This window comes from Sinohyriopsis cumingii, chromosome 3 (genome assembly GCF_028554795.1).
Source record: "Sinohyriopsis cumingii isolate HCF-2022 chromosome 3, ASM2855479v2, whole genome shotgun sequence".
In the NCBI taxonomy this organism is placed as follows: Eukaryota; Metazoa; Mollusca; class Bivalvia; order Unionida; family Unionidae; genus Sinohyriopsis; species Sinohyriopsis cumingii.
Genome location: NC_142963.1, coordinates 19,995,276 through 20,014,309, shown reverse-complemented (window position 1 = coordinate 20,014,309; position 19,034 = coordinate 19,995,276). Strand labels below are relative to the sequence as shown.

General features: G+C 34.8%; 1 protein-coding gene across 2 annotated transcripts in view; it reads right to left on the bottom strand.

The window, feature by feature from the left end:
• LOC149802507 (sodium/hydrogen exchanger 9B2-like) overlaps positions 1–19,034 on the bottom strand; it is a 75,263-nt gene that overhangs the window by 18,843 nt on the left and 37,386 nt on the right. For both annotated transcript variants that reach the window (XM_089951750.1, XM_089951751.1), the window contains exons 7-9: positions 14,597–14,761; positions 13,525–13,633; positions 6,170–6,306 (exon numbers count right to left, since the gene is read on the bottom strand). In XM_089951750.1, the coding sequence (XP_089807876.1) occupies positions 6,170–6,306; positions 13,525–13,633; positions 14,597–14,761 (411 nt within the window). The remainder of the gene's footprint in view (positions 1–6,169; positions 6,307–13,524; positions 13,634–14,596; positions 14,762–19,034) is intronic.

The following is a 19,034-nucleotide window of genomic DNA, read 5'->3' as shown; positions in this document are numbered from 1 at the left end:
GTACATACTCATACATAATACACATAACCACTATGTAATAACTACAGTACATACTCATACATAATACACATAACCACTATGTGATAACTACAGTACATACTCATACATAATACACATAACCACTATGTGATAACTATAGTACATACTCGTACATAATACACATAACCACTATGTGATAACTATAGTTCATACTCATACATAATACACATAACCACTATGTGATAACTACAGTACATACTCATACATAATACACATAACCACTATGTGATAACTACAGTACATACTCATACATAATACACATAACCACTATGTGATAACTATAGTACATACTCGTACATAATACACATAACCACTATGTGATAACTATAGTTCATACTCATACATAATACACATAACCACTATGTGATAACTACAGTACATACTCATACATAATACACATAACAACTATGTAACAACTACAGTACATACTCATACATAATACACATAACCACTATGTGATAACTACAGTACATACTCATATATAATACACATAACCACTATGTGATAACTACAGTACATACTCATACATAATACACATAACCACTATGTGATAACTACAGTACATACTCATACAGAATACACGTAACCACTATGTGATAACTACAGTACATACTCATACATAATACACATAACCACTATGTGATAACTACAGTATATACTTGTATACGATACACATGTAACTGTAAACACTACTGACACAAAGCTGTTATCACATGATGTGCTAGGTCAGAGCAGTTTGACTGCCTTGGTGTGTAATTACTTCAAGACGATATAAACTTCTGTATTGATGTGCCACTTACCTCCATTCAATCAATCAATTAATAACTTGTTCATTTAAAATAACAAAATGATCAGTACAGATTCATTGACTACATTAATAAGCAACAACAGATCTGAATGTTGATTGTTGTCAGTTTGGTACATGTCAACATATATATGATGAAAAGCAAACTGAGAAAACCATACTTTACTGCAGATTTCTAGCAATGGTCTTGTACATAAACAACCAAACCTCTACCGTTTTTATCTTATAACTGGAGCCTATATTACAGTGCCTTATCAATATTATGCTATAATTGCACCCTATATTACAGTGCCTTATCAATATTATCCTATAATTGCAGCCTATAGTACAGTGCCTTACCTCCTATCAATATTATGCTATAATTGCAGCCTACATTTCAGTGCCTTATCAATACTATCCCAATCTTGCAGCCTACATTTCAGTTTCAGTGCCTTTTCAATACTATCCCAATCTTGCAGCCTACATTTCAGTGCCTTATCAATACTATCCTATACTTGCAGCCTACATTACAGTGCTTTATCAATACTATCCCATACTTGCTGCCTACATTTCAGTGTCTTATCAATACTATCCCAATCTTGCAGCCTACATTTCAGTTTCAGTGCCTTATCAATACTATCCCAATCTTGCAGCCTACATTTCAGTGCCTTATCAATACCATCCTATACTTGCAGCTTACATTTCAGTGCCTTATCAATACTATCCCATACTTGCAGCCTACATTACAGTGCCTTATCAATACTATCCCATATTTACAGCCTAAATTACATTGCCTTATCAATACTATCCCATATTCACAGCCTAAATTAGTACCTTATCAATACTATCCCATATTTACAGCCTAAATTACATTGCCTTATCAATACTATCCCATATTTACAGCCTAAATTACAGTACCTTATCAATACTATCCCATATTTACAGCCTAAATTACAGTGCCTTATCAATACTATCCCATATTTACAGCCTAAATTACAGTGCCTTATCAATACTATCCCATATTTACAGCCTAAATTAGTGCCTTATCAATACTATCCCATATTTACAGCCTAAATTACAGTGCCTTATCAATACTATCCCACATTTACAGCCTAAATTACAGTGCCTTATCAATACTATCCCATATTTACAGCCTAAATTACAGTGCCTTATCAATACTATCCCACATTTACAGCCTAAATTACAGTGCCTTATCAATACTATCCCATATTTACAGCCTAAATTACATTGCCTTATCAATACTATCCCATATTTACAGCCTAAATTACAGTGCCTTATCAATACTATCCCATATTTACAGCCTAAATTACAGTGCCTTATCAATACTATCCCATATTTACAGCCTAAATTACAGTGCCTTATCAATACTATCCCATATTTACAGCCTAAATTACAGTGCCTTATCAATACTATCCCATATTTACAGCCTAAATTACATTGCCTTATCAATACTATCCCATATTTACAGCCTAAATTACAGTGCCTTATCAATATGCGCATCTTTAGGTGATGACCATAATATATGCCACATAACAAGCCATCAAAAATGTTAAGACTTACTGTGTTCATAAGAGTTTGTGATGGACGGACAAATGGATCAAGGAAATGGGAACTCGTGCCTTTTCCAAGATCATACTGAGGCAGCTGACCTGCATGGTTGGCCTGGGTGGGTATCAAATCTGTGACCCTTCGATTACCAATCTGATGCTCAACCCATTAATCTACCATGAATGACTCCCTCAAATGGAGAGATGGAGTGAAGGACTGTTATATATCTCTGCCTCACTGACTCAAAAGTACAACCAGTCATAAATCTTTAATTAATCTAGGGAAAGAAGTTACTTTCATTTACTAATAACTTTTAATTGACAATAGCATCTTCACTGATCCCCTATTAGAATTTTCAAATGCTGATCATGAAATTTCAAACAAAATTAAAAAAATTACCAAGCTGTGGTAACAAACTTTTAAGATTGCTCTAATCACATTACTGATATCTAGACATGCTTTGGACATCAGAGTGGGATGGGAGGAGGAATCATGCAATACTGACTGGTAAGTATAATTACATCTTTAAAAAAGTTTTACCTAGGGCTGAAAAATTTCCTTAGATCCATTGGTTTAACTGTCTCCAATGTCATCAGCAAACATTTAATGGGAAATTTTGGGAATGGGGAGAGAGACTGATTTGAATAATCAATAATGATAATGTTCATCAATGAATTAGCAACATTCTGCAAACCTTTCCTGAAAAAGACTGAAATACCACAGTTATGTGATTAACCAATGAACATACATGAAACTAAAACTTCAGCCAATAAAATAAGGCTTTTTAAATGCTCTGTTTGAGAAAACTTAATGGTTGCTGAAAAATAAACTGAAGAAAATTCAACAGGAAAATGAGCATTTGGAAATAATAGTCAATTATACTGATAAAGATGTGAAGAATAAATTCTTGTTCAAATGCCTGGAGCGTTGCTTTGAGTTGATGACTGGTTAAATGAATCTGTGACAGTTAAAATCAGTGATGCTATTTTGAGATGTGATTTAGCTGGACAAGCAGTCTGCAAATTGTACACAACACAAATTAATTATGGCAAACAAGGTTCAGTAGTGTTTGAAGATCAACCAAACATTAGTCACTTTGAAGCAGAAAAACACGAACTACGGCAATGACAAGCTATTGAAACAGTTCACTGATAAACCTGAAGTACATTGGTAACCCAATAGCACTTCTGGAACTGTACAACTCTTTACCTAGCTCCTTCATATGACAGAATTTCAAATGATGAAGTTTGTATTTATTCTTTACATTTGCTGTTTTCTAATCTGGTAAAATTCTAACTATAACAACTTCTGATATCATTATAATAAAAGTCTTGTCTTGATTAAATTCATTTTTTCAATTTGGTTTCAACACTTATAGATTTGTTTTATAGGCAATGCTGCAAGGTTTGATTGCAAAATAAAGTATTCTATTGTTCCATGCTCCAATTTTGGTGTATATGGCAAAAGCCTTGCCATGTGTCCCAAAAACCCTGTCACAGCAACACAGTGAAGACACCTACATCTTATGAAATGACACATGGTCTTGCATAAAGCTTTCAACAAATACTGTTGAGACAACTTCCAGAAGTATCCCTTTTCAATGAAAATGGACAAAAGCACAAAGTAATAATCATTTAAGAAGTCCTCACATTTTTGGTTCCATTCTATTATGAAATTTGTGAAAAGATAATGGTCGAATACTAGAGATTGATTGAAATGACAAAAATCAGACTCAAAACCTATCTACAATGAAATTTTAAGGCTGTTTGAAGACAACAACATCCCATGGAACAATCTTATAAGAATTTTAATGGATCCTGTAAAGTGATAAGGTGGCAGAAGTCTGGTGTTCAGACCAAAATTCAGGAACAGAAAGCACCTGACCTACTTGATGGACACTAGTTAACACCTCCACAACAGCACCATAAACTTCTGTGCCCCATCTGTGTCATATTTAGAGAAACTGTTCAATGACCAACCAACACTGACCTGAAGTGGTCTCCAGATCCAGTAGAATATGTCAGAGATGTGTGAGTTACACTATATCAAATACACATTGCAAGAAAGGATTGTGCCCCACATGTGGTTCTAGGCATAATACATTTCACTGTAATTTGCTTTATCCTCTTTTCCTTAATAGTTCTGATTACCCTGCTCTCCAATCTACATTTTAATAGCATCAGAGTATTACCTGTCATCACTGCCACGCTGAACTCCAGTTCAGAGGGAGGCTGGTGACCTCTTCCTCTTGCACTGCCTGATTTGATAGGTCAAAGGAGGCAGAGCACTCTAAGGAAGGACAGACAGACAGTCTCAGCCAGTTTTCACTGAACTCTTTTGAGTCCAGTAAACCTGACAGGACATCACCATCCTGCTCTGAAGAAAGACTGGACCTTTTGTTATTTATTTCTTGAAATTCATGATAATTTTAATAACTAATGTAATTATAAAAATTAAACTTCAGATTTTACAGGAAAATTGATTTTACACTATGCTTGAATGACCTTCACCTCACTATGGCCATTCATACAGTAACGGATTTTCAAACTTCATGATTTTATGAATCCTATAAAATATGACACACTACTCTTAAAATAAGCCTCTGAAGATGAAGGAAATTAATGCTTACATGTCACTCAAGATGGAATTTGTTTTAAGGATGTCCTCTGGTGGCAAATTAACATTAACTGGGAAACTGCTATTACATTATTGGATCGTTGTCATGCTATCACTTGTTACCTCAGTGAACCAGTGCCATGAATACCCATTGTTATGCCATGACGTGTTACTTCAGTGAGCCAGCTTTGAAATACACATTGTTATGCCATCAATTGTAACCTCAGTGAACCATAGGGACGTACTTATTGTTATGCCTTCATTTGTTAACTCCATGAACCACAGTGCTGCAAAATACTCATTGTTATGCCATCACTTGATACCTTGGTGAACCAGTGGTTGTTACCTCAGTGAACCATAGTGGTTGTTACCTCAGGGAACGATAGTGGTTGTTACCTCAGTGAACCATAGTGGTTGTTAACTCAGAGAACCATAGTGCCCATTGTTTTAAAAAGAGTAGTACTGTTATATTTCAAACTAATAAGGCAATGTAGAGGAATTACTTTCATGATTAAAGTCAAAGTTCCAAAACTGGACACTGGAAATTTGTTCAGGGAACAAAAATGATCTACCAGTGGCCAAGAAAATGACCTATACACAAACCTTAACTAGATGCAGGGACAAACAAGGCTAAAACATCAAGCCCCAACACAGTACCTGAGACACTGAACTATATGTTGAACATAAATGCATGGACAGCTAAGGATAAAATTGAATGCTCCCCCACACAGTGCCAGAGACACTGACCTATACAAAAAAATGTAACTAAATGCATGTTCAGACAAGGGTCAACTGTATATTCCTACAAAGTACCTGAGACACTGGCCTATACACAAAACTTAACTAAATGCAGTGCTCCAAAACAGTGCCTGAGACACTGGCCTATTTACTAAAACCTAAGAAAATGCATGGACAGACAAGGTAAAACTGTATGCCCCATGGCACAAACTTGATACAGAACTTGATCAGATGCACAGAGACAAAGTAAAACTGTACTCCCCAACACACGAATGGTGGGTCATTAAAAATAAAAACTGTAATCCAACTCTTTAACTGTATTAGTGACTATTAACCGCACAATAAAACTGGTTAAATGTCTGTATGGCAGCCTGATAAAAGTGTATTAGAGAAAACTAATGTTAAGTTTTCCATGAGCTTCACCTGAACTGTAGCTTTTGGCATCCAGGCAAATGGAATGAATAGTTTTTCCTTAAGATTCAGAGGAGTTCCAAATACTGCTAGGAACAATACAATAAGACGGAAGATGAGACTAATGAACAGAGTGGCCAAACCCAAACCTGAAATTAAAAAATAAAATGGATAAAATTTATTAAATATTAAAATTTAAAATACACAGGAACCTACTTTTAAGAAACTTCACTTGATCAGTAAAATGCTATTTGTTAAAATCAAGTTTCATTAGTAATACTGAAAATTAAAATACTTTATAGTTAGTTGGAAATAGAGAAATAAACAATGTATCATCTTAATTCCAGTCCTTCATGAAAGAGAAAAAGTTCACTTTTCTATCTATCTATTTATATATATATATATATATATATATATATATATATATATATATATATATATATACACACACACAAAATACACATAAAGGGAAGAAACTCTTTCTCATTATCTCTCCTTACCACTGCTAAGTGACTACCCATCGACCCGATGTTTACCAGTTTAAGCTTGATTTGTGGCTTAAAAGTAATGTGATCAGGTAAGTTTTTTCAGAGGAACAGAATTTACAAAGAAATTACTTTCTCTGTTGAATACATTCCCGAATTACATTAACATTAGGAGAATAGGCAATGGCAGGCAGAAATGCATGAGAACCCATACTTTGGGTACCATTCATGGGAAACATGGTTGGATTCCCAATATAAAAATAAATAGCTCTCAATACATGAGAATCCATACTTTGGGTGCCATTCATGGGAAACATGGCTGGATTCCCAATATAAAAATAAATAGCTCTCCATACATGAGAGCAGTACAACCAAAGATCACATGACCCATATCAATAATATTCAATACAAAGAAAGGAATGACTTTTCCTTACTGAAAAATAAATCAAGCAGAATTTAATGAAAGTACTAAACCCAAACCCATAACAAGGTTGTGCTGATATCAGATAGTTCTGGTGATTCTCTGGGTTGCAGACATCTGACCTACCAGATTAAATTCTCATCCCAGTGATGTCAGATCTCTAAGACAAAAGCTTGATATGGTTGACTGAGTGTGCCAGTAAACAGTTTGTATGAAGTCTCAGATCAAAACCATGTGTTCCAATGCATGGTTCACAGGGATTGCTATAAACCCATGAACTGAAATCAATGAGGTTATTGTGGTCACGTGAGACCTCAGGGTATGCCACTTCAGCCACAATGCCAGGCCTTTTGGGGGTTGGGGAGAGCATATCCTCTTTCCCAACCTTCACCAAAAGAAAAAGATATAGACAGGCCTCACAACCATCCTCTGCATATGTCTTGTAGTGCTTGAGAAAATGGACTTGGCCTTGCAGTCACAGTCTCTTGCAATGTATCAATCAACCTGAGGAAGGAAATGACAACTTTCTGGTTGTCTGCCAATAGCAACCAATTTGTACCTATGAAGCCAATTGGAATCATTAGGATCACTTAACCATTATATCTGAACTGGAGAATGGTTTGGGTTTATCAAAGGGCATGCAACTCGCTTGCCCTGTCAGATGTAGGCAGGGATATAAGAAAACAACATAATAGTAACTCTATTGAGGTTCTAGCTAAAGGCTGGAACATAAGTGAGTTGAGCCATGTCAAAACCCACAGAAGGTTTCACTTAGGAAACAAGGTGAGTGATCTAGACCTATTCACATAAAAATGACTCACAGGTCCATCAGGATTGGTTTCTAACCCTTATACCAAGATGTATGAATGTATCAGAAATCATGGAAAAGCCTCTAATAGTAATAGCAGCAACATTTTTCTCCTCAAAAAGCCAAAGAAAAACGTTATGTAGTTTAGGTATTGAGGCACACAAAGGGAAGAGGCTGCTGCCTGTGCACCAGTTCCCAAAAACCTAAAACTTTTCCTTCATCATAGGATTAAATGATCATGGTTGGGTATTTATCAATGTGTAAATTTTACCCAATCACTTACAATGTAAATTAAGTCTGAATGACTTTATCTTAACTTTGTGAGTAATTAGGTACAATTTACAAATCAATAAATACCCAACCATGATCTTTTAATTCTTATAATTCCAATTTCATCCTTTCTTCATCAAATCAACTTATTCCATCAACAATGCATTCCAATTAAAGTAGCATGTACTTTCCTTTCATTCGCCGCTTCACATCGCTCCATAATACATAACCTGTACAGAATCACACTAACATATCGACTACTGTCACAGTTACTTTTATTCAGAAACTTCATACTTTATATCTTAGGCAATGGCTACTGATGGTTTCAACACATTTAGTCCATTTACAACATTCTTGTTCAATTTTAGTCAGTCCCATCTGCTACGTCAGATGACCATGACCTTACATAATAACGGCTGATACGGAATGAACTTGTGTGCTACATTCAATTTCCAATCAAACCTTAAATCATAATGGATTTTATTAATGAACAACATGGAAATATGAACAAGATGATGCTATCCCTTACTAAAATAAAGGTAACAATTAAATAAATTGTATAAAGAAATAACATTTTATATCATCCTCAACAGCGTTAATACTTGTGAAGACCCATTCAGTGATCTAATATCAAATGAAATGTAACTAGTGTCACAGTTATGTTTATTTGGCAACTTCATACTTTACATCAAAAGCAATGGTTACCCATGGTGTCAGCACATTTCTTTTCATAAAAAAAAAATAACATTCCTTTTTTATTATAGTATGTCCAATACAGGAATAAAATTTGATATCCTTTTCATCAGCTTTAATACTTAAGAAGACCCTTTCAGTTATCTAATCTGAAATTAAATGTGCAGTTGTTAAATGTAGAGTCGCTCGCAAAACAGCCATGTTTTGTTTGGTTGCATAGTTGAATGCTGGAGTGCTCTGTTGTTCTGTTTCATTTTCAGCATTTGTAACATCCATCACATTATCGTCAAATCTATCTTCATCTGCTTCAATCACTGCTATTATTTCTTTTAACTCCTTGCCATCTAATTGTTCAAAAAACTCTGCAGAAAATTGCAGTGAAAAATCACAGTAATCTGCCATTTTGTGCGACTATGTAGCAGACGAACGCCAAATTGTAAACTATACATTTCAATAAAAGAATATTTGAAAAAGTATAAAAAGGGTATAATTTATATTTATTTCCTGAATAAAAAATTTAAAAGATGAAACAATCGTTTCTCAATGACGTATCTGCAATGTTTATTTATATTGCAAACAGTACAAAAACTGAAAGTAGTCCCAGAATTTATTGATGTGTAAAAAATTCCAGATCAGTATTCCAGATCAATATCACGTGACCGTTTACAGCCACTTTGTTTAATGAAGTAGGGCACCACCATTAAGCTTTCCAATATGGTGAAAAATTACTACACACAAAGTTGATTCTTCCAAATATTAAATGCCTTATTTCACAAAGTTTGATATGATGTGATTTCTTCTCTGGATTCCAGCTGCTGCTGAGTGCAGTGAAATGGGCAATAGTTGAGCCCCTCCAACTGGGCATGCTGACATCCATATGTAAACCAGTGTTTATGTTATTGTTATTGTTTGTGTGTATTTAGTATTTGGTGTGAGATATTCGGTACAGTGATGTCCAACATTGTTTTGTTGTACAGAGGGTGAGTGAGTAGTATACGAGTTGCTTGCATTGCATGTGCCATAATATGCACCAGACAATTTCTATTAGGCTTGCATTGCATGTGCCATAATATGCACCAGCCAATTTCTATTATGCTTGCATTGCATGTGCCATAATATGCACCAGACAATTTCTATTATGCTTGCATTGCATGTGCCATAATATGCACCACCCAATTTCTATTATGCTTGCATTGCATGTGCCATAATATGCAACACCCAATTTCTATTATGCTTGCATTGCATGTGCCATAATATGCACCAGACAATTTCTATTATGCTTGCATTGCATGTGCCATAATATGCACCAGACAATTTCTATTACGCTTGCATTGCATGTGCCATAATATGTACCACCCAATTTCTATTACGCTTGCATTGCATGTGCCATAATATGCACCACCCAATTTCTATTACGCTTGCATTGCATGTGCCATAATATGCACCAGACAATTTCTATTATGCTTGCACTGCATGTGCCATAATATGTACCAAACAATTTCTATTAACAAGTTCTCTGTACCACTGTTCACTCCTCCAACAACTCTCCTGGAGTCAACTTCAACATTTTTGGGTGCAACAAGTTCCTCAATACTTTGTAAATGGTATTGAAGAAAATAACTATTTTACATTCAGAATACTACACAGCGCTTGTAAGTGTTTAGGAATTACATTGTGAGAGTTTTATAATAATTCCGAGCCTTGTCATTTTGTGAGTTGTCCATGTGTGATAGATTGGTTTACTTTTAATTATTATATATTTCATAGGTCTTCTGGTGATTCTTTTTCTTCATCATCACCATATGTGATTAAATCCCAAGAACCCATGGAGGCATAATGGTTTTATTTCTGCCATATACTTGCCAAAGGTATTATACAAACAGTAATCTTCAGTTGGGACCTCTCCAGATGAATTCCTGATGTAAACCATAGACTGTCTTACCACTGAGGCAGGAATTATTTTATCTTGGTTGGGAATGCTACATGGTGGTCTAGATGACTGAAATGGGGTGCCATTGAGTTTGTAGTGCCATTTGCAAAGATCACATGAAAAAAAGTCTATAAAAGAACTCCAAACAACAGAAAGACTTAAATTATTTATAATTGAATTTCCACTTTAGCCATGCAAATTGATGACTTTTTTCCTAAAACAATTATAATAAAAAGAAAATATATGATTTTTATAAGCAGAAAAAGAAAATATTTCACTCATGAAGTGGAAACATTTTGTATTGTCATTCGTGACTCTACTACTTTTAACAATACAATCTTTCCACTACACACAAGTAATATTTTTGGTATATCCACTAAAAATCCATAAACACCTTCGACATATTTTAGATCTACTGGTCAAAGACCAGAAGAGATTATGGGATGGCTGTTGAATGTTGTCCACTGATCTGACACACCGCCATCAACTAGCACAAGTTTGTTATCACTATTCATCCTAAACAAATAAGGAGGAATGCCCCTTTACACACACCTGAATCCCAAGGTGTAGTTAGTACTAAACGAAAATAATGCCAATCTGAGTGCCAATCTGGCCATTATGGCAGCCTCTTGAAAAACATATCGTCTCCTAAATAACAGAAAGTCATATCAATATGGGATTTTCAAAAAAAAAGACTTCTTAGGATGTCTAGTTGGTTGAAAATGAAGATGAAGTTTGATCTAACATGTTGAGAACCATAAAAACCTTGATATCACTATACGTCCTGAATGGATGATCATATCAAAATGGGGTTTTCACCATAAGACTTCTTATGATGTCTAGTTGGCATGAATGAAAATGATGTACATCTGACATTCAATATGGCTGCCATGCCAGCCATCTTGAAACTCTTGTTAGCACTACTCCTAACAAATGGAAAATCATACTGACATAAGATTTTTACACCAAATAACTTCTTATGATACCTGATTGGTCCTAAATGAAAATGGTGCTGACTATTTTAACACAAATATGGCTACCAGTATGGCCATCTTGGAAATCTTTTTATTAATACTCCTCCTGGATGGATGGAAAATTAACACAGAGTTTTCACTAAAAGACTTCTTATATACTAGTTGGTCCTAATTGAAAATGGTGCAAATCTATCTTAAAATCTTCTTATCATTCAAGAATATCAGAAATGGCTTCAACATGCACCAGCTGAGCAACAGTCTCTTCCTGGGACTCTTGTTTTTTCAAGAACTTCCACTCATAATTTCAAGCATAGGTACAACAGCAGATAAAAGAATCTCCTTAATTACAATGTATTCCTGTGATGTTACTATGAATGTCGGGGCCCCGAGTGGCCGAGTGGTCTAAAGCGCTCTTCGTTACGGATCACTGCCATCTCACCTCTGTCTGCAGCGGTTCGAGTCTAAGATTCAGCCAATGTGGGCATGTGAGAAAGCTTGCTAGTAGCTTCTCGTGGGTCGGTGGTTCTTTCCGGGTTCTTCCTCCACCATTAATACTGGCCGCCATGTATAGCCTATCGTGCTGAAAAATGGCGTTAAACCCCACAACAACAACAACAACAACTATGAATGTCTTTTCCTTATTTTAAATTCATTAGAACATCAAACACTATGACCATGTGAAAGAGCACAAAACTTTCATCTAATTGTACAATACTAAACAGGTCAAATCCAAGCTAATGAAGAAAGAACAATTTAAAAAATGTCATATGCATGATACAGCTATAGTCTTGATCCCGATCTTGCAACTCTTGGATCACATTTGAACTGCAATGAGTCCCCTAATAACTGCATGTGTCCCCTAGTAACTTCATGTGTTCCCTAATAACTGCATGTGTCCCCTAGTAACTGCATGTGTCCCCTAGTAACTTCATGTGTTCCTTAGTAACTGCATGTGTCCCCGAGTAACTTCATGTGTTCCTTAGTAACTGCATGTGTCGCCTAGTAACTGCATGTGAAAAATCCTATTGAAGTTCGTTTATATAAACTAGTGATACAGCCAACAGGTGATCTGGTTCTAACAATAATTATCCCTGGTTATGTCGGAGCCCAGAGTGGCCGAGCAGTCTAAAGTGCTCACCATTCCGGATCACTGCCATCTCACCTCTGTCTGCGTGGGTTCAAGTACAAGGCTCAGCTAGTATGGGTACGTGGAAGAGCCTGCCAGTAGCTTCTCGTGGGTCGGTGGTTCTTCCCTGGGTTTTCCAGGGTTCTTCCTCCACCAGTTATACTGGCCGCCATGTATAGCCTATCTTGTGCTGAAAAAAGGTGTTAAACCCTAGAACAACAACAACAACTGATTATGTCCCTTCAATTGTGACTTCATTGACTAAGATATAAATGAAACTAATTTATAGATTCACTTTGATGTAACATCAGCAAAATTCAAAGATATGCACAGACTGTTGTCTAAATAGCATTCAGACAGATGTTAACACAAGCACCCTGCTTAAACAGTTTACAAACAACAATGAAAGCTAATTATTTGCAAATTGTTTTTAACACTCTCTTAGCATGCCAACAAAACTGTGATCTAAATTATGGCTAAGCGTAACATAGTGTTAAAATTGCTAATGCTGCCACTGCCTCCATATGAATAATTACATCCTGCCCTCTACTACTGAAAACAAGATAAAGATAGATGAAAAGTTCATGAAAAGACATACTTATCACTGCCTCTGTTTTATCACCTTTGTGTCAAATGCATGACAATATAAAAGACACATACCTACTGTACTGCCATCTACTGTAGATATATCTACTGCTGCCCCTATCAAACCAAACAATAAAGGCTGCATTATCATCCATATCACAGCTACAATATCAGTTATCGCATTCTGAAAATATACAAAGGGTGACTGTTGAGGTCAAGACTATAGGAAGGTATGTAGGATGGTAGCTACATAGGTGGGCCTGCATTACAGCCACAGTGTGAACTATTGGATCCTGCAGCATGACACAGCTGTGTGACAGAGTTCAGGATGAATTGTGGGGAAGGATGGATAGTTAGATAAATAGAAACAGAGAGTCAGAGAGATAAATATTTGTTAATATTTAGTTTATTAATTAATTATTTGCTTCCATTTTTTGCCAATTTAGTCATCAAGAGATAGTCTCTGAATTTTTTTGCCATCAAATAAGTTCAAATTGTCCAATTGTTTATAATGAAACTACTGTACACCATATGATGTCACACACTAACAGTCAAGTGTCTCTTTTGTACATCGAGCAGGCAAGCTACTGTTGACAGCAATGAATGATTAATGGTTGCCCTTTCAGGCATGGCTGGCTCCAGAGGGTAGGCAATGTGTGCCCTTGCAAAGGGTACTATGACCAAAGAGCACCAAAATCAACCTTGCAAGGTATGAAAGGTGTACTTTTATGATTTGTTTTCGTTTTATAAAAAATATATACCATACATGTAGCTTTATTACTTGAGCCACAGATTGGCACCGATTACATTGTTCACACATGCAATAATTTTGCCTTAGGCCAGTCTTGCTTGGGGGGAAAGTTAACGAGAACTTTCATGAATCAATCTCAATGCTTAGAGAACTTGTGTTACCAAGAATGATTAGAAATAACAGGATTAACTCAAAAGCAGAGTGATGAGAACCAGAAGAAAAAAATAGGAGAAATTTGGTTCATAACATTTGTTATTGCAAAAGTTTGGTGGTCTTAAAACTAGAGCAGTTACTGTGCTGGGTTACAGATTGTTACTATTGGACTAGCACCTCTCTAATAAATCCCACCACTCTATTTATGTCAACATCGATTAAAATGCTAATAAAGAATGTAACCTCGCTATTCCGATCAGCATCCTTTCTCCACTTGTAGGCTGCCACAAAAGCCATTGTTAAGCAGCCAAGGGGCCCTGCTCCAGGGAGTTCGATCAGAGTACTTCCAAATGTTGCTGTAAAGCCAAACCCAAAGAGTAGCAAGATGCGGTAGAATGTGACATAACCCTGAAAAAGAAAATGTACATGTAGTTAAATCTGTTTCAGTACATAGGTATGAAATTTGCTGTAGTTTGCTATATCTTAAACTAAGTAAGTGCAAAATATACAGTTGGCATTTTACCTTAAGCACATTGTGCAAGCATTTTTTGGGGGGGTGAGAAGGGATTGGATAATTAATAAAATAAATTATAACACATCAAATGCCCAAGTTTACTAACATAATCTGACCAACAGTGATTCAATAAATCCATGCATATACATAGTTACAATTCCAATTATAAAAGTCCATGACCATGGTGTTATTATTTAAATATGAATGTTTCTACCACTGGTCAATAAAACTAATTTTATAACTAAACTACAGTCATAAATATTATTTTATTTCTTTGCTCTCTGTTGGCACGAGGAGTTGAAAATTGTTTCCCCATGTACTTGTTATGTGATTATAAACTGTAGCTACAATTTAAACAACCAATGAGATTAATACAATTCCATTTCAGCATGGAGAATCCATCATGAATGTGAGATTTGGAAACAATCATGGAAATGCAACAAATTCACATTATTATTCAAGAAAAGCAAAAGACCTGAATTGATCAACTAAAGAAATACTTCAAGCTGTATGGTCTGTAATGTGACAGTTGTAGTCATAGTAACTGTGCTTCATAACAAGTGATATTTCATTAAAAACAACTATGTTTTAAGTGAAATGTAGTAAATATTGTTTTGTAAATTCCTGATTTAAAAAATATATTTATGAGAAGTCTGGAAAATCTTTTACCCTCATGAGGTCAATCAGTGAGTTGTTGTTGTAGTGTTTAACGCCATTTTTCAGCACATGATAGGCTATACATGGCAACCAGTATTAATGGTAACCCTGGAAAACCCCAGAAAGAACCACTGACCCACAAGAAGCTACTGGCAAGCTTTCTCACATACTGACATTGGCTGAATCCGAGACTCGAACCCACGCAGGCAGAGGTGAGATGGCAGTGATCCGTAACGGAGAGCGCTTTAGACCACTTGGCCACTCTGGGCCCCTAATCAGTGAGTTACCTAGCAGTCTAATTTTGGCAAGGATTAGGGTAGTTCCAGAATCAGTCTTGGTAACACAAGTTCTCAGTCGAGAAATAGTTGGGGTCATCTAATTTTTGCCCAGTCAACTGGTACTAGTATGGGCTATGCCTCTGTTTCCATTTAAAAATGTGCATTTGCTCTGGTGAATCTCAATTTTGTTCTAGGTAAAAATTGTTTCCTTAATTATGATTTAAATTGGATCATGCTAATGGTGATTTAAATTTTCTGAATTAAGGTTAAAAATGTTAAAACCTGGTTATGATTTAATAAATGTCGGTTGAAAATAAAAATGTAAAGCAGTATGTGTACTATATGTTACAGCAGTAAAACACAGATCAAAATTTTATACACTTTTTCAAGCTAACAACCAGGTCATTAAAATTTACAGCCCATAACTCAATTTATTCTAAAATTAACCATAAAAACATCTGACTTATTATTTCTGACATTATAACTGTAAGTACATTTATTTCTTCAGACAAAAAACAAAATATAAATTCTATTCATATTCATAAATATTACACTTTTCATCTAATCAAACAAAAAACTAAATAATATAATCTAAATTTTATTCATTTTCATAAATATTACACTTTTCATTAATTGCCAGGTCTTCCTAGGTTTAATCAGTCTTACCCAATTTTTTCAGTCTGGAATTCTGGGTGGAACAGCAAGAATACGTATAGGTCTTATTTAGCACCCAAACTTGCCATTGCTGATCTTATTAGTAGGTAGTTACTTCCAAGTTATTGTGTCATTATTTATAGAAAGTTGTGAATCAGAATGTCATTTTCTTTTGTGTACATTTTGTTTAAATGAAACATCTAACAAGCATGCAATCTGATCATAAGTTTTCATTGCTTGAGATAGAAATGAATATTATACACTGAGAATCAAGTCCATAAAATGTGATGAATTTTCATTGCAACTGACATTGCCACCAAGTGCTTATTGTTTATACTGTTATCAAATGAATAAATCTTGTACCAAAAATGGCATTCATACTTATTTGTCAGTATTTTAATCTAAGCATTATCAATATCTGTTTTCAAAAACAAGTAAGTGGCATGACTAGCACTTTTTATTTTATGAAATTATCTAGTCCAAAAATTCCATTGCTGTAATATAGACACTGCTGTGGCTATTATACATTTGAATTGAAAAATGCTCTTTCATGACGTGTTTAATCAGTTTTTGGTAATACATGTCAATTATGCTGCTCCTTTTTTTAAAATTTCATCATTTCAATGAGGATACTCAAACTGTAAATTAGGAAATAATTCCAAATTTTATGGGTGGAAAAACCAGGTCTTGGACCTTATCTTACCTAGTTAAAGAAATGAAAGAAAATAGGCGATAGTACAGACTGGATGTGATATTTCACTAAATATTCATAACAATTTCACAAAATCCAGAACTGTTGGCAATTCTGAACTGGATTAGGTCAATCCAGACTAAAAACAAGGAATCCAGACGAAGTCTTGATATTCAGGTTTCATCCAAAAATTTCTGGGGTATTTGCTCCTATTTCAGAGAGTTTCAATACATGAAATGCAGAATGAAATGTCAAGTTGCCCAGATTGAAAACATAATAAAAATTAACCAAACTCGGACAAATATCTTAACCATTTCCAGACAAATTCATGGACTCTAGCAAGACTAATTATAATCAATGGTTAGAACAAAACAAAGGTTCAAATGAATACTATGTCTTACCAACAAAGTGAATAATGTAATATTGCTATGGAAACTGAAGTGTGACTGATGCTTGGATGGATGAACAGACATTCAAATTAGCTAAACACAAGCCTCTCTGCTTTAAAATGAATTTTGCACTGTTGTTGTGCCCATTTTATTGATTTATTGAATGCAGGAAACCTGAAAGTAAATGCTGTCAATCAACTACATTTTCTTTTAACGTAACTGTTATGACTGTCTTAAATAAATTAACTGAAAGAAATGAAACCAACAATTTAAAAAAAATCAACAAGTAACTTATTTCTCTACAATACAAAGTGAAAATTCAAGAAACACTAACATTATTGTGAATTAAATATCAAATAATCCTAAATGTATTATTACAAGTCCTAAATATAGAAAGTTCTGAATGAATTCCAATAGTCTTGAATGTCCTGATGTACTAAAATGATGCGATCCAGAATGTCTTTGAATGAATTCAAAATAATTCCAAAGTAGTGTGTTAATCCAAAATCAATGAATACATAGTAATTCTCATGAAAATTTAAAATAAATTCCTCTCAAATTATATTTTAACAAAACTTAGTTCTGATGAAAAATTATTGTGCAGACTGACCATACTGGAATAATTTCTTGCTTATCAAGTCCCTATTTATACATTTTTCACCTGATCTAAATGCGAGTCATGCTAATTGAAAATTCCAATCAAATTGTAAACCAGTCTGGTTCTATAATATTCTAAGCTCATAATGAACCTATTCAAAACCTACAATCACATATATTAATTAACCATGTACACATCCTATTTACATTATCTAACTTACAGTCATGAAAAAGTCAATCACACAATATAAAATGAATATCCATATCACAACTGTGCTAAATGCAAAAACTTAACATTGACGTTTACACCAAAATAATTACAATCATGTTGAAAAACTGATATATTTGTCCCATCTGCTTTGCAGCAAGACAACAGATCTTGGCATTCAATGCATGCCACACAAAATTTATCATTCATCCATCCAGTAAACACTATAAAAAAATAAATAAAGTTCCTCATACTACTCTCCCTTGCACTGATCTATTGATCAATATTGATGTATGGATCATCCCACCCCACTTCTGATTTCACTGATACAAAACATTAACACTGATCTATTGATCAATATTGATGTATGGATCATCCCACCCCACTTCTGATTTCACTGATACAAAACATTAACACTGATCTATTGATCAATATTGATGTATGGATCATCCCACCCCACTTCTGATTTCACTGATACAAAACATTAACACTGATCTATTGATCAATATTGATGTATGGATCATCCCACCCCATTTCTGATTTCACTGATACAAAACATTAACACAAAGATGTAATGTTGAAAATACTTGAAAAGTAATACCTCTGTCTTATGTATGCACATGTGAAACAAAACAAAATGGATGCCCGTAAGTTTCAAACTAGTAACTAGATGTTTGAAGCAAATGTATAATA